The following is a 23,252-nucleotide window of genomic DNA, read 5'->3' on the forward strand; positions in this document are numbered from 1 at the left end:
GGAATATGTTGGCGCTATATAAAGATTATTATTATTATTATTAGTATAGAGGGGGGTGGTGCGAGTGAAGCCCTCTTTCATAATCAGAGATCAGAGGAAGTCATCATCACAACACAGAGCGATTCTGGACTCCCATTTGCTCTTTTCATAACACTCACATGTAAATTAGTGGCGACAAAGCGACTCCGGCCCTGTGTTGCAATGAAACATCTAATGAGCGTGTGCAAAGGTCATTGTGAAGGGAGGAGGAGGAGGTGAGCTGTGACATCACCTGTTATAGTGTTCCCTGTCATTGTAATCCTGCCTCTGCTGATAAGGAGACTGATGAAAACTCTGCCTGAAAGGACAGGAAGTTAGAGTCTAAAAAAAGGTCCCAATGTGAAAACTGCAAGATAACTATGTTTTGTAATACAGATTGTGACATAAAAACAATGCAAAAAATGTAAAAAAAACATTACATATAACACAAAAACTGATTTAATCAATGTCATTTTTGGAGCAAGAAAAATATAAAATAAGTTGAAAACTCCTTCCATACATAGGAAGCAGCGACAATATGGCGGCTCCATGCTACAGTGCAGCCTCAGCACAACATACAAGGTCCAGCTAAAGAGAGCACACAGGAAACTCTCGTCTGATCCAGATCTGTCCTGAAAAGCGGAGATTTCATCCTTAGAGCCCAAAATACACACTATGTAGGTCTCCAACAATATGGCCGTCCTGAGACAGACAGAAGCGCTCCGGGTAATGTCCGCAAGTCTAACACCTCTAGGGTCCGTGCGTCACTGTCACCGGAAGTGACGTTACCTGACGTGCTATTACCTCTGCAGGGCGGAAGTTGGCCGGAAATGACGTATGAGTAATCGGTGGTTTTTTTCGTGTTATCAGGTGAGTATCCGGGGCCGTGAGACTGGGAGCTCCGGGGGATGAGCCGTGTCCGGTAGTTTGGGAGGAGACCGAGACATAGGTGAGAGCGTAATGTCATGTGTCTCCATCCTGCACGTCATGACTGTGTCACATCTCGTCTCGCATCCAGATGGCTGTCTGTCTCTGTCATCCAGGGGTCTGTCTCTCTGTCATCCAGGGGTCTGTCTCTCTGTCATCCAGGGGTCTGTCTCTCTGTCTCTGTCATCCAGGTGTCTGTCTCTCTGTCATCCAGGTGTCTGTCTCTCTGTCATCCAGGTGTCTGTCTCTCTGTCATCCAGGTGTCTGTCTCTCTGTCATCCAGGTGTCTGTCTCTCTGTCATCCAGGTGTCTGTCTCTCTGTCATCCAGGTGTCTGTCTCTCTGTCATCCAGGTGTCTGTCTCTCTGTCATCCAGGTGTCTGTCTCTCTGTCATCCAGGTGTCTGTCTCTCTGTCATCCAGGTGTCTGTCTCTCTGTCATCCAGGTGTCTGTCTCTCTGTCATCCAGGTGTCTGTCTCTCTGTCATCCAGGTGTCTGTCTCTCTGTCATCCAGGTGTCTGTCTCTCTGTCATCCAGGTGTCTGTCTCTCTGTCATCCAGGTGTCTGTCTCTCTGTCATCCAGGTGTCTGTCTGTCTCTCTGTCATCCAGGTGTCTGTCTGTCTCTCTGTCATCCAGGTGTCTGTCTGTCTCTCTGTCATCCAGGTGTCTGTCTGTCTCTCTGTCATCCAGGTGTCTGTCTGTCTCTCTGTCATCCAGGTGTCTGTCTGTCTCTCTGTCATCCAGGTGTCTGTCTGTCTCTCTGTCATCCAGGTGTCTGTCTGTCTCTCTGTCATCCAGGTGTCTGTCTGTCTCTCTGTCATCCAGGTGTCTGTCTGTCTCTCTGTCATCCAGGTGTCTGTCTGTCTCTCTGTCATCCAGGTGTCTGTCTGTCTCTCTGTCATCCAGGTGTCTGTCTGTCTCTCTGTCATCCAGGTGTCTGTCTGTCTCTCTGTCATCCAGGTGTCTGTCTGTCTCTCTGTCATCCAGGTGTCTGTCTGTCTCTCTGTCATCCAGGTGTCTGTCTGTCTCTCTGTCATCCAGGTGTCTGTCTGTCTCTCTGTCATCCAGGTGTCTGTCTGTCTCTCTGTCATCCAGGTGTCTGTCTGTCTCTCTGTCATCCAGGTGTCTGTCTGTCTCTCTGTCATCCAGGTGTCTGTCTGTCTCTCTGTCATCCAGGTGTCTGTCTGTCTCTCTGTCATCCAGGTGTCTGTCTGTCTCTCTGTCATCCAGGTGTCTGTCTGTCTCTCTGTCATCCAGGTGTCTGTCTGTCTCTCTGTCATCCAGGTGTCTGTCTGTCTCTCTGTCATCCAGGTGTCTGTCTGTCTCTCTGTCATCCAGGTGTCTGTCTGTCTCTCTGTCATCCAGGTGTCTGTCTGTCTCTCTGTCATCCAGGTGTCTGTCTGTCTCTCTGTCATCCAGGTGTCTGTCTGTCTCTCTGTCATCCAGGTGTCTGTCTGTCTCTCTGTCATCCAGGTGTCTGTCTGTCTCTCTGTCATCCAGGTGTCTGTCTGTCTCTCTGTCATCCAGGGGTCTGTCTGTCTCTCTGTCATCCAGGGGTCTGTCTGTCTCTCTGTCATCCAGGGGTCTGTCTGTCTCTCTGTCATCCAGGGGTCTGTCTGTCTCTCTGTCATCCAGGGGTCTGTCTGTCTCTCTGTCATCCAGGGGTCTGTCTGTCTCTGTCATCCCGGGGTCTGTCGGTCTGTGTCTCTGTCTGTCTGTCGTCACTATCCAGGTATACAGAATGTGCCAGGGTGAAATGTTATGGTGGCCTTAGTCCACTTTCAGGCAAACGTATTACAGGCGTAAATTGCAACCAACTAAAAATTTAAGACCCGTCGGCTTCCTGGATTCCTGGCGCCTTTGGCTGCACATTCATGGTCAGGACGAAACTTTTTTCATGATCTGATAACATGAAAGTGGCCTTCATCTGCTCGTCAGAAACTGGTCATAATGGATTAAAGCCAGAAAGAGTTGCAGGGGTTCTCCAAAAATGTAATAAAATGACAGCCTGTCCTAATCGTGTGTCAGAACAGGCTGCAGCATGAAGAAATCCAGCTCCTGAGACCTGTGTCTCAACTGACAGCAAGCGGTATTGTAAGCACACTTACCACTGAGCCAAGGAGAATGGCTGTGGCAGTAGAAAAAATAAATCTTCTCTCTTGTCTTGAGTATGGACAACTGATGCTGGAGAAAAAATCATTTGTGCTTAGTCAGCGAGTAGATTTATTTCCTCTCCTATCACAGCCCTTTTCTGGCATCTCCAGTATATGTATGCTTATGATACAGCTCCTCTGACAGTTGCGACACAAGTTTCAGGAATTGTTTCTTCAGACTGCAGCATGTCCTGACAAATGACTGGGGTCGGCCAACTGTTTGGAATATTTGACAGGGGGCATTTTATTACAATTTTAGAGAACCCTGTTTAACTCCAGCATGTTTTTCTCCTTTCAAGGAGAGTTGTACTTACATGACACAAGTCCAATCTGTGTGTAGCTATGCACATCTGCTTCCACTTATCAGTAATGACACACTGGTATTTTATTAACGTACTCTTTCGGGGACGCGTCCAGTCATTCATACTGGGAGGTCAGGGGATGAGATGGGACAGAAATCACGTGTAAAGGAGTCAGGATTAGAAAATCGTGGCAGCTTTACTGTCAGAAACAGCGCCACTTCTGTCTGCAGGTTGTGCGGCGCATCACACCTCTGCTGCTAGTGAAGTGAGTGGGGCTGGGGAAGGAGGTCACTAAGATGAGGGAGCAATCACTGGGAGGAGAATGAGTCCGGTGAGCTATAAGTTTAGACCAAGCCCCTACGCTTGTGAGCTAATTTACGGAAGGATTACTAGACACCAGAAAAACAGACACGTAATTTAAAGTTATGGAAGTGATCATCGTTACAGGGACTTATTGTGCGGACGTTACTCTGGAGTCTAAAAACCTGCTGACAGGCTCCCTTTAAATATAGAAAGTTATAGAACACTTCGTCTATACTCTTTTTATTAGACTACGTTTATATAAAAAGCCCCCGTCATGGGAGGCTTCATACTGTGCCTGGCCTCCATCTGGAAAGGACATTTGGGATGAGCAGAGTTAGCCAGTCCTCATCACTGAGGACGTTTGCAGGCATGCTGATTGGCCGGGAGCTGCTGACCTCACAAGGCTCCTCCCAGATATCCCTTTCAGTTGGATGTTCGCTCAGCTTCCTATAACTGCGGCGTTGTAATGGTGCGTCTTACAGTAACTGGGCTGGAAAGAGACAAATCTAGAAGTGTCATGAGCCTCAAGCGAAGCCGTTTTAGGGAATCCGCTCAGTAATAATTCTTGTCGACAATCCATACTCTGAAAGTTTTTGGTGAAAACATACTTTGAAAACCCGGCCGAGAACCGAGCCTTGTAAGACTAGTCCCAGGCAAGTCCCCCGCGGCTTCTCCCTGCCCTGCTTCCCTTGATTGACCGCTGTGAGCCTAGGAGATCCAGGTGGGCAGAAGCTGCCGTAGACCGGCCTCAGACTCGTCACCGGAGACGCCCAGTCCCCGACTCGCTGCATTTCCTCTAGTTTTTCGGTGTGAATTCTTCCCAATTAGTGACTTTTTTGTTTCCGACAAGTTCATGAAACAATTGGCGCCTTTCTCAAGTTGTCATAAAGCCGCAGTGCGAAGGAGCAAAAATGAGCAGTTAGCTGATTAAGAAAGAAAGGACGGGGGACTGGTTATTATGGGATTAGACGATTTCCTCGCTGCTATTTCTAGTCCCGGTTCCTAATAAGTATTTAGTGATGAATGATGGCTTGCAGGGTGTACTTTGTTATCGCAGTGTACAGGGCGGGTTCAGGAGGGTGCACATATTTATCCTTCCCTGTGATAATCTGCTCCTTCCAGAGTAATGAGTATTTCACAATCCCTGAGCTGCTGCCCGTAAGTAGGAGGCTGCGGGTGTACAGTTGATAATGGACTCATTGTAGCTCATATTGCAATGACCGGACACCGCTGCCATAGAAGTGTATGTAGGGGGCTCATACGAGGGGCCGCCTCTCCCATCACTCTGTGTTGCAAGAGGGAAGCATAAGGCCAACGTTCTGTAGATGGCTGCAGCTCCCAGAGGTGATGCTTATATCAGACCGACATTAATGGGATGTCTGGTGCCTAAGGTGGGAGTAGCCCTCTAATTTTTAGCGTTTCCTTGCTGCAGATAAATGTTTGTATTTCTTTGTGTGTTCCGTTCACGACCCCCAGCAGTATGTGTTATGTTGTGCATATTAAACCTTTCCCGTCTTCCGCTCCTGCAGGATTGACCTCGGAGTACTGTCCAGTATCCTGACTGGTTGGTAACAATGAGCGGCGCTGCCCTCGGTATAGAGGTCGTCTTCGTCTTCTTTCTTGCCCTTTTCCTTCTGCATCGATATGGTGACTTCAAGAAGCAGCACCGCCTGGTCCTGGTGGCCACACTGCTGGCCTGGTGCCTGTGCTTCCTGATCGTATTTATCATCCCGCTGGATGTTAGCACGGTGAGTAGTAATCTTCTGCCAGGCTGTGCGGTGTATAATGTGCCGAATTGGCTGAACACACAGATGACATACCTGTCAGCTTTTTCGCCAATATACTTGCATATTTGATACATGTTCTGTGTGGGGAGAAGGGAGTAAGCAGCTACCAGTCTCCTTGTCATCTCTTCCCTCCTCCAGAGGCGCCCCCATCTTCTCTCTTTTTTCCCTCTTCTCCTTGACCCCCTTTGACTTCCTTCCCTTTCCCCCATCTCCTCCGGGGTAGGGGCTGCCTCTCTCTTCCCTCTCCCCCCCCATCTCCTCCGGGGCCATTTCTCTTCTCCCTTTCCCATACTCCCCTATATGGAGATGTTCCCAGCTCCTCGCTGCAGTGCGGTTTGGCACACCTGCTTGGCTGGAGCGCCTTCTGTGCAAAGAACAGTACCAATGCAACGCTGCAACATCTGCATTCTCATGATCGTTGGGGGTCCCAGAGGTAAGACCCCCAACACCACCTCTAGTAAGCGTTAAGTGGTGATTTGCAACCTCTTTCTCAGACAGGATTACCCCCTTAAATCGCAAAAGGGTGTGATACCGACTATTCAGCTCTAGTGAAGTGATACACAGATCCTTGTGTTATGGCTTCCGTTAATGCAGGAGCTGATCCGTCAGAAGTCGTGACACGTGTGTGAACGGAGCCTATACTATAGAAAGGAACTGCTTGGAGGTTAGACCGATTCCTTTGTGATCAGTGAGGAGTAAAGCTTTGCTGTTTCTTGCCACTTCAGACAATATACAATCGATGCATTGCAAGGAACGCAGTCACCCCCACCACCATCAATGTGAGCCAGCTGACCACCACCACGAGAGCAGCTATCACTAATGCCTCCGCTCCTGACGTGACGACCAACGCACTAAGGTATGACATGTGACCAGCGATGACATCTCTTACTTTCCTGTCAATGGAGCTGGGTGAGGACCTGTATTTTACGTGGCGAGATGTAGTTTTAAAGAAACCGTTTTGGCTTTCTAATGTGTTTTTTTTTTTTTTTTTTTTTTTTTTTTATTTGCACTTTTGGGTCAGAGGTGTAGCGACTGAAAACTGTGATTCTGAGTTGTTGTTGGTTTTTTTTTTTTTTTTTTTGCATTTAAATAATTTTATATTGTGATCGGAGGCGTCTGTACCAAATATATCTTTTATGTTTTAATGTGGGGGAAACAAAAGAGCAGACGATGTGATTATGTCCACATGGGCCAATGTTTTTTGTGGAACCGATGGGGCCGGATGGAGGAAAAGATCTCAGCATTGTCCTTTTTTTTTTTTTTTTTTTTTTTTTTTTTTTTTCTATCTTTTGGTTTAGCACAAAGGAACAGCAAACAAAATTAATGACTGACGGCTAGATCAGCCGCAAACAATGCAGTTAGTGTACACAAGTCTGATTAGCCCTAGTATCCAAAATTTAAGCAAAAAATCCCAAGTGAGAATGCACCCCTGACCGATGGGGAGGAGGGAGCAGTCACACAATGTTTGGTTTAGATGGTGGAGGTGGATGCATCTCTAAACTCACCATCGCCAGTAGAAAGTTGCTGACTCCATCTACTTTAATGCCACCATAGTGATTGACAGCAGCCTCGAAGGGGTTATACCTGAGGTTTGGGCCGGGGTGACGTCGTCCATGCACTGATTTGGGCTTTTTTTTTTTTCTTGCCAGCAATGAGAGCCCTTCGCCCCAGGAATGCTACAAGCCATGGAGCTACATCCCGAAGGGCATCATGCCCATCTTCTGGCGGGTGGTCTACTGGACGTCCCAGTTTCTTACTTGGTAAGTATGAGAAGGCAGCCGTGATCAGAGACATAAAGGGTTGTTGCATATCACTGGGGATCCAGCAATTGGGGCCTCTGCCGGTCACAAGGACATGGAGGCCTTAGGGTACCGTTACACTTAGCGATGCACCAGCGATCCCGACAACGATATGGATCGCTGGTGCATCGCTAAGTGGTCGCTAGTGAGCTGCCACACAGGCAGATCTCACCAGCGACATAGCAGGGGTCGGGGGTCGCTACTTACCTGTCAGACACGGCGATCCTTGACGTCCTCCCGCCCGCGTCCACACGTCGCTCGTCGGCACCACAGTAAGCGCCCGACGAGAAATGGTCCAGGACGTTCTCGCGCGACCAGCGATGAGCAGAGGGGGAGCCGGTCGGAGGTAAGTATCAGACATAGCAATATCGCTAGCAATATCGCTGCTACGTCACAAAATCGGTGACGTTACAGCGATATTGCTAGCGATATCGCTATGTGTAACGGGCCCCTTAGTCTCTTTGATCCCTTCCTCACAGATTTGTATGTGAAACGGTTATCATTCTCGATTAAAGGGAGACCCCATTTTTTATGCTTTCTTGTGATCTGTGGGGAAACCTGGCAGTTTTTGCTCAATTTCCCTACAGCTCCCCCATAGGTGACATAAGGTATTACACATGGGCCATTCTTATCAATGGATTGTGTGTGTAATAAAGGACAGGTCGGGTCCTCCAGAGAGAGAGATGCTTTTTATAACTGCGCTGGCCATGACATGAGTCTCCTGAGCACGGAAGCACTTTCATTAACTCAGAATTAACTAGTTGAGCCCCATAACATAACAATAAGATTTCTGGCCCATCCTGCTGACAATCTGACATTAATATGAGCCGGTTACATTATTAGTGGCCTTGTATGTAGCTGTCCGCTGTGCAGTCTAATGCTGGGTGTCTCTTATTTTGCAGGATCGTCTTGCCCTTCATGCAGTCGTATTCTCGATCCGGCGGTTTCTCCATCACAGGAAAGATTAAAACCGCCCTGATTGAGAACGCCATCTACTACGGAACGTACCTGTTGATCTTCGGCGCTCTTCTAATTTATGTCGCAGTGAATCCAAAATTTCACCTCGAATGGTAAGAAGTCTGCAACCCCTGATATCGCTCATTCATGCTCCATTGTTTGCGTGAACACACGCTTACTGATCAGAAGAGGACTGATCGCTGGGACCCGGCACTGATCGGCACGATTAGCTGAACAGTGAGCTGTTAGTCCTTTTCGAAGGCAATGGACACCTTTTGGCTTATTTAGATATGTTAGCAACCACCTCTATCTAATAACAGGGCATGAAGTTTCTTTCTGCAATCTTCATTGCTCATTCATTTTCCAATCCTCCCTTATATGCAGTTTTCATCCTAATCCAAGTTTTATACTTTTGTCAAGTAGCCTCCCAGGAATACAGGCTGAATGTGCGGTGGGGGGGGTGGAGTTGAACAAGACTGGTGTTTTGTACGACATCCTATAACCTGGTTAATAAATGTGACAGATATTTGGGCTGTTGATCCACCAAGAAAAGTAATCTTTCTTTCCATCCATGAGCTGGCGTTGATTTCAACGACAATGTTTGAGGTTTTATGTCTTTCGTGAATCGGCCCAGCTTCATTCCTACAGTGATTTCCACTTTACAGCTCATATAGGATCATGTGCTTTCCTCCCTATCTACGGTCAGAGTGAGCTGCCCTCCATAATAACTTGAATGCTTTCCCCTGTCTTTTTCTGATCTGTGTACACTCCATTAGCTGTAGATTTTGCAAGCCAGATAGGTGGGTGAAGAACTCAAGAAAAGCAAAAAGGATGAAACATTCTGTTAAACACTTAAAATTAAAATCAGTGCACATGATGAATACAAGACCTCAACTTTTTCTTCTGTTCTACTTTTTTTCTTTTTTTTTTTTAGGTACCAGCTTCAGACTATAGGAATCGCTGCGGCCAACACTTGGGGTCTCTTCCTTCTAGTGTTACTTCTGGGGTACGGCCTGGTAGAGATCCCACGGTCCCACTGGAATGGGGCGAAGAAAGGCTATCTGCTGATGAAGACCTACTTCAAAGCAGCCAAACTCATGACCGAAAAAGCCGATGCCGAGGAGAACCTGGAGGACGTCATGGAGGTGAGGGCGCAACTTGATCACCTCCGGGCGACACACGTGAACCATACAGTCTCACTTTAATGTATTTTTTATTTATTATTTAACAGGAAGTTCGTAAAGTGAACGAATGTATTAAGTACAACCACCCTTTGCGGAAATGTGTGGACACCATTTTAAGAAAGGTAATTCTGACTTACTAGTAGACTTTTCCATTCCGCATGGATGCATACAATGTAGACCGGGTAGGAACAATTCAACATTAGTAATGTGGATGCATTGGGCGCTGCCAGAGCGAGGCCATATCTTCACCACAGCTCCCGGTGTCTGGCAGTGGCTGCGGCACTGATGTCTTGTCGGCAGCCAATCAGCTATGCTAGTGTAGATGGATCACAACATTCGGAGCTGCTGAGCTCACTGATTGGCTGTTGCCTTGTTGACATCAGACACGGAGAGCGGCAGAGGCTCACTGGTGAACCCCCGGAAAGTCTGTAAAGCGAGGTTTGTTTTTTTTTTTTTTTTGTTTTTTTTTTTTAAACAAACTGCAGTTGGGTGCTGAACATTATGTGAAATGGAACAACCCCTGTAAATGGCCAGGATCAGAGGTTTCTCCAATTCTGGTCATATCTGGGGATGTCTGTGCAGGACTTCCATGTTGCTTTCTAACATAAGGCCTCTAAATGAGTGTAAAAATGTGCATTTATTTGTAGTTATTAGGGTGCTGGAGCTGTCAGTAAGGTTTTGTGGAGTGGCCCTTTGGGTGGAGCTAAATAGCTGTCAGGCTGTGGGGGGCGGAGACTGAATAGCGCTGTCAGGCTGTGGGGGGTGGAGACTGAATAGCGCAGTCAGGCTGGGGGTGGGCGGAGACTGAATAGAGCAGTCAGGCTGGGGGTGGGCGCGAGAGAGGACGCATTTTTATTTTTATCTGGACTTGTAAAATGGAATCTTGCTAGATTCGTTTCACTTTTGTTTCCTTCCAGTGTCCCACCGAGTACCAAGAGAAAATGGGGAGAAACATGGATGACTACGAAGACTTTGAAGAAAAAAATATCAACTATCCAAGTGAGAAGACGCTGGTAAAACTTCATAAACAGGTAGGGCTGCATTCACACCGGTGTCCTGAGTTCAGGTTTTCCTGTTCTGTTATAGCAGCAGAAGAACCAATCTCCTACAAGGAAAGATCTGACGCATGAAGGACCCAAACTAAGCCTGACGGACCCCATTGAGTCGAATGCGCTCTGAGGCTCTGTTGTGGGTAGTGTGACCCCCCCCCCCCCAGCACCCTACACAGATAGCCAATTAAAGGGGATGTGATGAACCCTACGTTTTGATCATTGTTTACCACCACACGGCGCCAAATATTATCAGCTGTGTTACGTACTTTCCAATGGGCTAAGCCACCACTTCTGGGAGATAAACCCAGTGGTGGGTCTAAAGCCTTAAAAACCTTTTTAAAACAAACTTTGCAAGGCGTTCAGATCAAACCTCTGCAAGTCTCCTCATCTGGATTCACACTTGCCTTTGACACCTGCTTATTATCAGATCTATGTCCAATCCTCTCTTACCCGTTCCACAGGTGATCTACGCGGTGCAGAGACATAACCGCACCCAGGTGCAGTGGCGGATGCTCCTGGAACAGGCGTTTCACCTAGAGGACGTCGCAAAGAACGAGACCAGTGCGACCAGACAATTCGTGCACAGCTTTCCCCCCCAGGAGCCAGAGAGCTGGACCACCAGACACTTTTACACCCCTTCCATCGGTGAGTAGTCTAATCTGTCCGAATGATGCTGGATCTTTTTTTTGACTATTTGTATGGGATTTTCCATCCACTGAGTATGTCATAACCTGCTCGACATGCACTGCAGATCCTGATCCAGTCCTGACCCCCCCCCCCCCCCCCCCCCAAATTGGCCACCACAATAGTGACGTTGCCACCATTGCTATTGATTGGCTGCTGTTAACACATAAAACAAAATTCTGGCAATCCATCTTTTGTTTTGTTTTTTTCCTCTTAATTTTGTATTTATACTATATAGATCAGACTTTTACAGGTAGGTCGATAACAAATATGTTTTTTTTTCTTTTTCTTTTCTTTACTACTTTACTTTATCTCTTCATTGGAGGACACAGAAGACCGCTGTCAGTGATTGACAGCAGCATTTCAATGGTCAAACAGCAGCAATCTGAGCTAGTTCTGGTCACTTCTATTACAGGAAGATGTCGGCTCGTTAGTCCCCTCTATACATCCACACCTGACTTGTGATGTGGAAAGGTTCAGGGTTCCCAAATGATCAGATTTTTCCTGTTGTGATCATTGTTTTCTTCCCCACAGAGTGGTACTGGGAGTGTTTGTTGCGCCCCTGGTGTTCCCGTGTCTTGGCAGTCATCCTGGCGATATTCTCCGCAGTAGTCGTGTGGTCGGAGTGCACATTCTTCAGCACACGCCCGGTCCTGTCTCTCTTTGCCGTGTTCATACAACAAGCCGAAAGAACCTACAACTATATTTATATAGAGGTAAGGACACAAATGTGCGGTTCACAACGGGACCCCGGTGCCACCGACAAGGGAATAGTGTCAACTATGAGAAATCTGCATGTAATCTCCTATTATGGATATATTTATAGTGTTTTTCCCTCCATAGACATTCATGACAATTCCAGGCAATATGCAAACTTTCCTATAAAGTTACCACCCCTGAACTTGATGGCGGGGGTGCAGATAGGTTGCCATGTAACCAGGGCTGTGGAGTCGGTAAGCCAAACCTGCGACTCCGACTCCTCAATTTCCCTTACACCGACTCCAACTCCGACTCCACGACTCCGACTCCGACTCCCACACATATTGCTTATATTTAAGTGAAAAATTTATTGTAGTACAATGTGAACCTCAGACATTTAATCATTTTTATGATCCAATAATCAAGATATTTAGATAGAACAGAATATATATTGGTGTACTACCCGGTTTTCATTCTTTTTGGTACAGATACGATATGGATAGACAGATATGGATAAATGGATAGATAGAGCAGATTTCTAATCTGCTTTTGCTATTGAAAACATTATCTATGAGCTCAAAAACCTTTCAGGTGATGCAGTTTTTTAAAAAGATGATCAGCTTTTGCAGCTGAAAAACGTATCCTCAAAAAACACAGGAAAAACGCTGTGTGTGAATGTAGCCTTAGATCAGGAATATAACAGCCATTTATAGGACATTTCATAACTTTCCCAAACTCCTATGAAAAAATATTCAGCACATCCTGCATTGAATTACTGTACCCAATTTATTATATATTTTAGGAGTCGGAGTCGGTCCATTTTATACCGACTCCACCAAAATGAGCACCGACTCCACAGCCCTGCATGTAACGGCCATGTTGGTCTTGTGAAGCCCAGACAAAGGCTGGGCTTCATAGGAAACTTATTAGTACAATACAACTGAAGAGGTGATTTCTTGGGGTTCCTGGATCCATTATCGCTGGGACCCTTAGATCCGTCTTTGTGCATTGTAATGCATCATGCTGTGTTTAGCAGGCGACTAGGAGACAAGGGCAAGGACCCGCTCACTTGCTGACCTGATTGTAGACTGCATCATTGTATATGGTCCTGCCATCCAGACCAGAGTGTGTCATAGTGGAAAATGAAAATCCTAAAGACATCTCCAGGGAGGGGACATGCCCCTTTTCATATTTAACATATGGGGAAAAGGGAAAACGACCTATAGCTGGAGAAGAGCTGACACTCCAACTTTCTTTTGAAGTGGGATTAATTATAGCTAGGGAGAGAGGAACTAATTAAACAACCTTTGATGCAGAGATCTCCTGCCATGGACAGTTGATTAAAACAGTTAACCTGCTAAGGAAAAAGACAGCTTGGAGATCTGTTCATGCAGAGGAGGGGAAGTGCAGGAAGCTGCCTTTTGTTCCAAGGAAGAAGCAACCTGTTTTCAAATGGATTTTTATGAGTGTTCCAGGCTTTGTGTCTCCATCGTCCAGACATGAATATTGTGGTTTTGTATCGATCTGATACTTATGGGATATAGATTTTCAGTGTCCTAGCAAAGAGAAAGATATGACGCATTCACTCACATTGCTGCCGGGCCACTAGAACTCCTCCAACTTTATAACGGTCCGATAGATGATGTGAACCAGGCCATGTTTGATCTCTTTGTAAGGGTAAAATCATAAGAAATATGACGTTAATATTTAAAGCCGGGGATTTCCAAGGAGAAGATATTCTGTAAGTTAGGGATCTCCTAAAATTCAACAGACTCAACACATCCCACCATCCACCCCCACATGAGCGCCTCGAGGGTAGGTATGAAGGCGTAACTTTAAGCTAATAAGAGTCAGTGGTTGGGTCATTTGTCAGTCCATGGAAGACCCAGATTGCTGTGGTTCTGTCCATTTTTCTCAGGAGTGTCCTCCTCCACTAAGCTCTAATATAATTTTTTTTTTTTTATAAACACCGCCTATCTTCGTGGATTGAATATATAAAATGTTATAGTTCTGTTCCTCTTGTTTTGTAAACCGCACCCCTGAAGCCATACTCTACGTGTAACTGGTGTCCAGTCGGCCTGTATAAGTGATTGTTGCTCCTTTTTGTTATTGTGGAGTACACCCCATGGTTCCTGCATCCCTCCAATGAAGCCACGAAGATAAATGTATAGTGGAAAAAACAGAAATGTACATGGTCTAAAGGGGGCTAATATCGAACAATCGTCTGGTTTATGTAGTGAACAATCGTTTAATTGAAAATCCGATATTTGCCGAGTACGTCAAAGGTGTAATTAGCCGCGCACGAACAATCATTCCTTCAGCCCGTTTTCATCTAATGTGTATGGGGGATATCAGATACTGTACACAACTCCCTGCCTTCCTTCATGTGTTGTGTCCTTGTTTCTTAGGTGGCTTGCTTCCTCACCATATTCTTCTTGAGCATCTGTGTCTATTCCACAGTCTTCAGGATCCGGGTATTTAACTATTACTATTTTGCTTCCCATCACCAAACGGACCACTACAGCCTCCTGTTCAGCGGGATGTGAGTATGTCGCCAGTTCTCGGTCTGCAGAGCATCGCTCCTCCAACACATGCCTTACTCACAGGTCGCATACGGAGGGTTACAAGGAGAACAAAGAGCTGAAGCCCACTCCATAAGGGTCAGATGCCGGCAGTGTTACACATGCATCTGCTCACGAGCAGCGACTGGTGCTTGCTCCGGTCACTGTTGTCTATCCAAGTATTCTGCCTGGCACCATAGGAAAATTTTTACTGCACCACATACTAAAAAATTAAAAAAAAGTAAAAGTCCAAACCATCAAAGCATAAAATGATTACATTAACTGTACGTTAAACACTGGGAAGAAAAATCAAAACTCCAGATTTGTGGGGGATCAGTCGCCGCACGTTTCCAGAAAAAGCAATAAAAAAAGATCAATATTTACTTATTGCATTTTTGCCGCTTAGTGAGCGCCATAGAACTAATGGCAAAAAAACAACCAATTTTGATCCACTTGGAATTATTATTTTACATGGTAAAGTGAATGATGTAATTCAAGACTACAACTCCTTGCGCAAAAAATGAAAAAGTTATGGCTCTTGTAAGATGGCCAGCAGTGAGCATGTGCAGTCTATGGCAGCATTGCTCGTACGCGCTCACTACTGCACCATTCACACAAAGAATCGTGAGACCCCCCCTCCTCGTTTTTGGGTTCACTGAGAGGGTCTCTGCAATAAAAGAAATTAAAAGCGTTCACGTGCCCCGACCCAATCACGATACATAGATAGAAGTTTAATGCGCTGAACCGTCTCCCTCCAGGTTGTTCTGCCGGCTGACGCCTCCGTTGTGTCTGAATTTTTTGGGTCTGACGCACATGGACGGGTCAATATCCCACCAGAATGCGGAGCAGACGGCGTACACGTCGGTAAGTACGGGGTCATGTCCTGACCGCTCGGTCGGTGATGGAAACCTTCTCACGTCACTTTTTCTTGCCCACAGATTATGGGATCCCTGAAGGTCCTGCCGGTGATCGCCGGTGGATTCTACATCTATTACCCCATGCTGGTAGTCATTCTTTGTATCGCCACTTATTTTAGGTAAGAGATTTGTCTTTTTCAGTCTAACTTGTGACTGTAGACAGAAATCGACTATTTTTTTTTTTTTTTTTTTCCTTTTTACAGACATACAAGCGGTTTTTCAGAGGTAGCGTATGGAGCGGGTTCAGCTCCGTATAGCTAGTGGGGCGCGTCCTCCGTACCTGTGTGGTGGATGTTACATAAGGGGGTTAATATAAAGTGCAGGATTAGAGATAAGCGGCGGCCTGGAAAGCAATCAGACTTCTTTTGGGGGTGACGGACACTAGGACGCCACATGTGTTTGTCACTATGAATTACTCTCTATGCTCACTCCCGTAGTTTGGGGACGCGCTGCCTAAACTTACTAGGATTTCAGCAATTCATGGGAGACAACGACATGACGTCCGACCTGACCGACGAGGGGAAGGAGCTGATCAGGAGAGGTACGTGCTCAAAAGCAAAATGTCAGAAAATAGCCTGGACCTGAACGAGCCAGAACAATGTCACCTCCTCCGTATCACACGGCATCACCGACCATCAGGTGACCTGTATTTTATATCTATGGACCGTCTTTGTTGTAGAAATAATATAAGACATTACCTCTTATTGTAGAGAAAAGAAAACGGCAGAGGCACGAGGACGGCGAAACACGCAGAAGGGTGAGACGCAGCGTCGAGTCCTAATCATCCCCTATCACCTGAGGATCCACCTAAAAGCAAACGTTCAGTTTTTCCTGCAGCAATTGCTTTATTTCACTGTTGTTTTTTTTTAATTTTTTTTTTAGCATATAGTACCCAATTCGTTCAGACTGGTAATTAACCCTTTCACTTCTTGGCGACTTTCCATTTTTTTTTTTGTTTTTGTTTTTTATTCCTTTCTTGCAAGAGCGATGACTTTTTCTATTTTTCCATCAATATGGCCGTATGAGGGGCTTGTTTTTTGGAAAACAATTTGTGCTTTTGAATGGCACCATTCATTTTACCATATAGTGTGCTGGAAAACGGGGAAAAAATCCAAGTGAATGAGAAGTGCAATTCCACAATTTTTTTTATTTGCCATGTTTAATGACGGGTGAACGGTAAAGTTCAGGGTCTGTATCGAACACCTAGTGTCAATGCGGGGACCCCGAACACGGACTCCTCCAAGATGTCAGTGATACTGTTAGGGTTCAGCACTATGAACATCATCTGTTTCCAATGCTGTAATTTGCATGACAGCGCAAGAAATGCCAGAAGCTGTGATTGATAAGTTTGGTACCGCAGGTCAGAGAGCTGCGGTTCCAATGCTGTCAGATGACAGCGTGAGCCAGCAGCTGTGACCAACGGTGAAAAGGTGACCATGGATAAAAAGGTTACTTCCAGTCACAGTACTACTCTCATCATCCTACACCTGCTTTTGCTGATAGCAGCCAGAGCAGGCGAGGCTGATGAGAGTATTAAATAAATGATTAAAAAAATGGGGTATGGGAATTCCCCTTCTTATTTTTTTTAAAACCAGCCAAGCTAAAGCAAACAGCTGGGGCAGATATTCTCAGGGTGGTAAGGGGCCATGGCTATTGGCTCTCCATAGCCTAAAAATATCAACCCGCAGCTGCCCCAGAAAAGGTGCATGGGGACCCCTCTATTCTTGAAAACAGCTGAGGGCTGCAGCCCGCAGTTGCCAGTTTTGCTTGGCTGGTTATCAAAAATAGAACAGATCCCAGGTCAATTTTTGTTATTTTAATTTACAGGCGCCGGCTGATGAATATTCCCATCGGCGGCCCCTGTTTTCACTGTTATCAGCGACAGCAGGCGCAAACTGATAGGAGTAGTATTCTTCAGGTGACTCCTGTGACCGGAGGTAAACTTTTTACCGCAGGTAATAACTGCTGACTCACACTGTCATCTGACAGTGTGGGAACCGCATCTCCATGATTGCCGGTAATGATTTTACCGCCCAGAGCCCCGTGTTTGCCTCGCTGTCTGCAGATGACCAAGTGGCAAACAACGGATGTTCGGGCCCCCCATTAATCTGAATGGGGTCCATGTTCAGGTACCCGAACCAAGATTTTTTAAAATGATCTGCCCGTCCCAAACATCCACGGGTTCACCCATGACTATCCATGTACACTATATGGTAAAACTGACCTGCTAAGATGATGCCCCAGGTCAGTATGTGTATGCAGATACAAAACAATGTATAAGTGTGTTTTGTTTTTTTGTTTTTTTTTTATTATATGGAAATTTGTTTAAAAAAAAATTGTTTTGTCGCCATTTTCCGAGACTTGTAATGTTTTCATTTTTTGGGGATTTGGTGATGGGTGAGGGCTCATATTTTTTGCCCTGAGCTGACGTTTTTATTGGTACCACTTTATGATGGATATGATCCTTTGATCTGGTCTTATTGCATTTTATTGCAATGCTGCAGCGACCAAAGTAAATTCTGCCTTTCTCTATCGCTTCATTGGGGGACACAGGAAACTTTTGTTAAATTTTTTTTTTTCATATTTTTAAAACTTTTTTTTTTACTGAATTTATTATTTGTCTATGGAAACTTGTAGCTGCGATTTATCCAATCGCTTGTGCGATACACAGCAGTGACTAAAACAACGTAAATTTCCGGCTCAGCCCTCTGCAATAACTACCCGGGAGTGGCGTAAAAAATTCCGGAAAGACGCAAAGGTATTAGACATTTTAAAATGTTTTTTTTTCCGCCTGGATTTTAGCATCTGCGCCTCACTGAGTCGGACTCGTAGTTTTTACACATCCTCTGTAGACAATGACGTCTTATTGCTTTGTTTTCACAGGAGTGGAAGGAGCGTTACGCCCCCGGCAGGGAAGACACCAGCCGAAACCGCAACGTCAACTCTGAACCGAAAGAGCCGACGTACACCGAGATGACCAGCAGCCGATGTGAGCGTCGCCCGTATAGTGGGAGCGCCGCTGTCTGATTTGTTTTGTATTCTCCTCGTTCTGTGATACGTGCGATTGATTAGTGCAGCTTTGCACAATCTTGCTGTGTGCTGTAAGTCTTAGACTGAGTTCAAGCTGGACATTTCTGTGGCATTATTTTTACTGCATCAAAACCTGAGTGCTTGGCAGGAAAGATGGTACTGCACAAACGCAGATTTTGGTGCATTTTTTTTTTCCATTCAGTTCAATGGGTGAAAAATGCTTTAAAGAATTGACCCGCTCTGTATCCAAACAACCAAGCAGAGCTCAAAATACTGATGACAAAAAAACCAAGCTGTGTGCATGAGATTTCTGTATTTCTCAGACATAGCTGCTACTGTCAAATTGGCATGGAAAATGCATAAAAAAACCACCCAGTGTGAACTTAGCCTTAAAATCAAATTAGCAGGTGTCCTGGAGAATGTAAGGAGGTTGTGCAGCTCATCTCACATCATGCTGTTCCAGCTTATGGGATCGGCGTATGTATGTCTGTATGTCGCCCGCTTGGGACGGTCGCCTGTGCGGTATCGTCGCCCCCTGCTTGGGACGGTCGCCTGTGCGGCATCTTCGCCTTTATTTACGGTGGGATTCCAGTTACTGATAAATGAGCTGCAGTCTTGCGGTGTGCAATCCTCTTTTTCCCTTTTCCCCGTCCGCCATCCTGACACTTCCACACAACATTATCCCTTTCAGCATCGAAGTACACGCGGTCCAATAACCGCCCGGAGCGGGATCGGATCGAGCTGCTGCAGGACGCCGAACCCCTGGATTTTAACGCAGAGACTTTTACCGATGATCCATTGGATTCAGAGTCCGGCAGGTCAGGTTTCTAGGCTGGGATCCATGTTGTTGTTTGTTTTGGTTTTTTTTAATCAGACATTCCAGTGCATGGGGGGGTGAGACAAAGTGTGGTCTACATCAAGGCCCACCAACAGATCATGTTTTCAGAATTTCCTTTGTATTGCACAGGTGATGCAATTATCACCTGAGCAATACTAAGGGTACCGTTACACCTAGCGATGTACCAGCGATCCCGACCAGCGATATGACGCGGTCAGGATCACTGGTGCATCGCTAGGTGGTCGCTAGTGAGCTGCCACACTGGCAGATCTCACCAGCGACATTGCAGGGGACGGGGATCGCTACTTACCTGTCAGACGCGGCGATCCTGCGTCCTCCCGCCCGGCTCCACGCGTCGCTCGTCACAGCAGGAAGCGCCGCAGGAAGTGGCCGACGAGAAATGATCCAGGAGCTTCTCGCGCGATCAGCGATAACCAGCGATATCGCAGTGTGTAACGGGGGCTTAAGGAAATCCTAAAAACATGATCTGTTGGTGGGCCTTGAGGACTGGAGTTGGGGAACCTTGGTCTATATAACCGCTGAGACTAGTGACTGGCTGCAGCGGTCAGGTCATGTGTTGTAGACAGAAGCCGCGGAGACACCATCACGTGTTTCTCAACGCAAGCAATGACCAGCCAGGTCTTTCCCCGGGAAGGAACAACCATGGGAAGGGCAGTCTCCAATGAAGGAAACCACCTATGCCAAAACATGGTATCCATCCACAGACAGCTGTTTCTGGGTATTGCCCCTCATCAGTGTGGAGTAGGAAACTGGCTAGTAGGAGCAATGCCTAGTAGAAGACTGTGAAAAATGAGGATGAGTGACCTCATGGAGATCAACATCCAACACTGCGGAGACACCATCACATGTTTCTCAACGCAGTGATTCTAGAGCAATGCCCCCATCCTTATGGGAAACATGCAAAAACATGCAAAACACAAGCCGCGGAGACACAATCACGTTTCTCAACGCAAGCAATGACTAGCCAGGTCTTTCCCCGGGAAGGAACAACCACGTGAAGGGCAGTCTCCAATGAAGGAAACCACCTATGCCAAAACATGGTATCTGTGGATGGATACCATGTTTTGGCATAGGTGGTTTCCTTCATTGGAGACTGCCCTTCCCGGGGAAAGACCTGGCTAGTCATTGCTTGCGTTGAGAAACACGTGATGGTGTTTCCGCAGCTTGTGTTTTGCATGTTTTTGCATATTTCCCATAAGGGATGGGGGCTTTGCTCTAGAATCACTGCGTTGAGAAACATGTGATGGTGTCTCCGCAGTGTTGGATGTTGATCTCCATGAGGTCACTCATCCTCATTTTCACATGTGTTGTAGACAGGGCATGCACTAAACCAGCAGCAAGCTTTAACCATTTCCTACCATGTAGATGTTTTTTCCATCGTTACGTGAGGTTTCCTTGCGATTGCCGACAATCCCTGGACATCCTCCTCTTACCCCGCAGGGTACCGCTGTATGAATGCCATATGCTACCTTTTGCTTTTTCAGGTACCAGCCCGCCGGACGCTATTTGTCCATGTCCAAGTCAAACAGCAGAATATTCGATGACGTATAATGGCTGCACGAGACCCGGAGTGCGAACGCCTCGAACACTACAGGTCTCCTGCGAGCGTCCAGCCTCACACTCCCCACGTGGTATCCGGGGCGGCCGATAGGATTTCCGTTTACATGCGCACTACACACTGGGATCCAGCCGCCGTCACAGACTGTTATGGTGCAGCGCAGGTGGAGCGCTCACATGTACGGACTGCATGCACAAATTTACAACCTGCTCCACTAGATGAAACAGGAAACCTGCTGTCAAGGGATTTGTTTGTCACCCTATATATCATCTGTGCAAATACTGCTGCTTTATTTATTACCCTTTTCTCCGAGGTTCTCCTGCTTAGACATGGCGACTGTGTAACTGGTCCTGGATCGCAGCCTGTCCTGTTTGTCGCGGCGGCTTGTGTGTACGTACCCCGTCAGATGTCGTGACTAAGTTCTACATCCTAATATACATTTTTCTTCTCTTCTTGTGAACACCACCAGAGGGAGCTCTCTGCACATCGTCTATACAGCAAGCTCAGTATTCGCACACAATGCAGGGAGCTCCCTCTAGTGGTGGTAGAAAGAATGTCCTTGTTTACCTCTGTCTGTACAGGAGGGGTTTTTGATATCCGTATCTGGGGGGTGGGCACAATGCGATGACGGCTATGAAGATGGATAAATTAATCAGCCCAGAATATGGTGACATAAGATGACGATTCACTGTGTATAGTACAGTGTGAACCCATGTGATAAGAAACTACAACTTATGACCTGCTGGGAGTTGTAGTTTGCTCAACAGCCTGAAATCCAAATGTGGGGAACGAGTGCATTAGGATCCAGTGTGCCACCAGTATCCACCACTAGGATATATACAAGGTGTATATAGTATCATATATACTCAGTATTGGGATCGGGAGAAAGTATTCTAGGGATTATTTTGCAGGAATGAATTTTTTTTTTTTTTTTTTTTTTTAAATTTTCTCGCCGTCGGCCTGACCATTTTTGCACTATTGATGCGGATGACTATTTTTGCAGATTTCCACGATTGCGGCTTCCTAGAACCCTTCTCTCTCTCTAGTCATCCGGTTTCTTGCAGTTTTATAATCATTCTGTCCAGTAATGAAATTCTTCTGTCTAATGTGCCACTGATCAGAGCTGCAGTATAAAGTATGGGGGAAAGGCCACTTCTGACTCCCTTTTCTTATTTGGGCAGACGGAGGCACACGCACATATATCCTGATAATGGCAGAACGCCCACACGACAACTGACCACAAGGAATTTTAATTTTTTTTTTTGTTTTGTTTTCTTTTAAATTCTACCTCCTTAACATTTGCCATGAAGACAATTTTACTTTTATGTTTTTGGGAACTGGAAAATGGAAATTAAGTTATTGTACAACTTCTGCTCCTATCAAAGTTTGGTAAATGAAGCACAGCTTATGTGATGCTGTTTTCCTTTTTTTTTTTTTTTTTCTGTTTTCATTATCTTTTTTTTTTGCTCAAGTTGTCCAGGAACAAAAAAAAAAAACAAAACTACTTTCTTCCAAAAAAAAAATAAACCATAGCGCCACACCCGTGCACTGGTTGTGAGTGGTATTACAGCTCGGCACTATTAACTTTAATGAAGCTTCCTTTCTGGTAAACCCCTATTAATTTTTGCAAAAAAAAACCTTGTAAAAATATTGTCGGCCTGATACGACCACTAAAGGGGGCAGTCTATATGCGGAATCTAATCAGTCCTGCAGTAGACGGTGTCTGCTCGTTGGCCCTCTGGTGGTGGTAAGCGTGAACTGACACGATTGTAACGACGGGTTATGGATTCTTTCTAGTTATATTTATGCCGACCGATATGATGCACGCGGGGTCTCTTCTACCAAAACTGTCAGAAAAGCCGACATTGTTGCCCGCAGCCCTGCTCCTCCTCCTCCCCTTTTTTTACTTTTGGTTTAGTCCTGGGTGTATAGATTTTAGATGTATATTTACATAGTTCATCTTAAGCCTGTGATTAGCGGTTGACACCATTACGAATAATGGGGGGCGGACGAGATCTGTCTGCTGCGTCGTCTCTTTGCCTTAATAGTCCTGCCGGTGTGAAGGATTTTTAAGATTCTATTTATTGAGAAATCTCTTAACGCTGTTAAATTATTTTATAGAGTTGTTTTTTGTTTTGTTTTTTTTTATAGTTTTTGTCAATTTTTTTTTTGTGTATTTTTTTTTTTTTTTTTTTCCAATTTGTCATTGAGCGAGCTGTGATTTATATGCATGGAATAAAATCCTGTATATAGAAAACCGTGTGTGTGCTTTGTTTCTTTACACGGTTACACGAGATATCTACCAGGATATAGTCACGGGAGCACATGGGGTTGGGAAGAGGGTGTCCTATATATTAGATATGTATATTTACCATGTGTGCAGAATTATTTTCTCCTACGCCTCATTGGGGGACACAGACAGTGGGGTGTTATGCTGCTGGCCACTAGGAGGACACTAAGTA

The 23,252-nt window shown here is 45.8% G+C and overlaps 1 protein-coding gene across 2 annotated transcripts; it reads left to right on the forward strand.

Annotated features, from left to right (window-relative positions):
* The first annotated feature begins 749 nt into the window (after positions 1-749).
* LMBRD2 (LMBR1 domain containing 2) lies at positions 750-22,983 on the forward strand. Of its 2 annotated transcripts, none has more exons than XM_073543940.1 (18): positions 750-888; positions 5,233-5,451; positions 6,216-6,346; positions 7,140-7,250; positions 8,192-8,359; positions 9,181-9,391; positions 9,478-9,552; positions 10,348-10,461; positions 10,944-11,127; positions 11,701-11,882; positions 14,274-14,407; positions 15,185-15,290; positions 15,365-15,462; positions 15,781-15,884; positions 16,054-16,100; positions 18,227-18,332; positions 19,065-19,191; positions 20,717-22,983. In XM_073543940.1, the coding sequence occupies exons 2-18, from the start codon at positions 5,278-5,280 to the stop codon at positions 20,781-20,783; spliced, it is 2,139 nt and encodes a 712-aa protein (XP_073400041.1). In that variant the 5' UTR covers positions 750-888; positions 5,233-5,277; the 3' UTR covers positions 20,784-22,983. The 2 variants fall into 2 exon arrangements, with proteins under 2 accessions (XP_073400041.1, XP_073400040.1); XM_073543939.1 differs by having other exon boundaries at positions 839-967.
* The last annotated feature ends 269 nt before the right edge of the window (positions 22,984-23,252 follow it).

The sequence above is a fragment of the Dendrobates tinctorius genome, unplaced genomic scaffold (genome assembly GCF_039654945.1).
Source record: "Dendrobates tinctorius isolate UK_male_01 unplaced genomic scaffold, ASM3965494v1 ptg000135l, whole genome shotgun sequence".
In the NCBI taxonomy this organism is placed as follows: Eukaryota; Metazoa; Chordata; class Amphibia; order Anura; family Dendrobatidae; genus Dendrobates; species Dendrobates tinctorius.

What these genes read in the sequence shown, in the direction of transcription:
- LMBRD2 (XM_073543940.1), top strand. Translation starts at nt 5,278, where the DNA reads ATGAGCGGCGCTGCCCTCGGTATAGAGGTCGTCTTCGTCTTCTTTCTT. An exon ending in GTGACGACCAACGCACTAAG is followed by an intron (nt 6,347 to 7,139) that starts GTATGACATGTG and finishes TTTTCTTGCCAG; the next exon opens with CAATGAGAGCCCTTCGCCCC. An exon ending in TTGGATTCAGAGTCCGGCAG is followed by an intron (nt 19,192 to 20,716) that starts GTCAGGTTTCTA and finishes TTGCTTTTTCAG; the next exon opens with GTACCAGCCCGCCGGACGCT.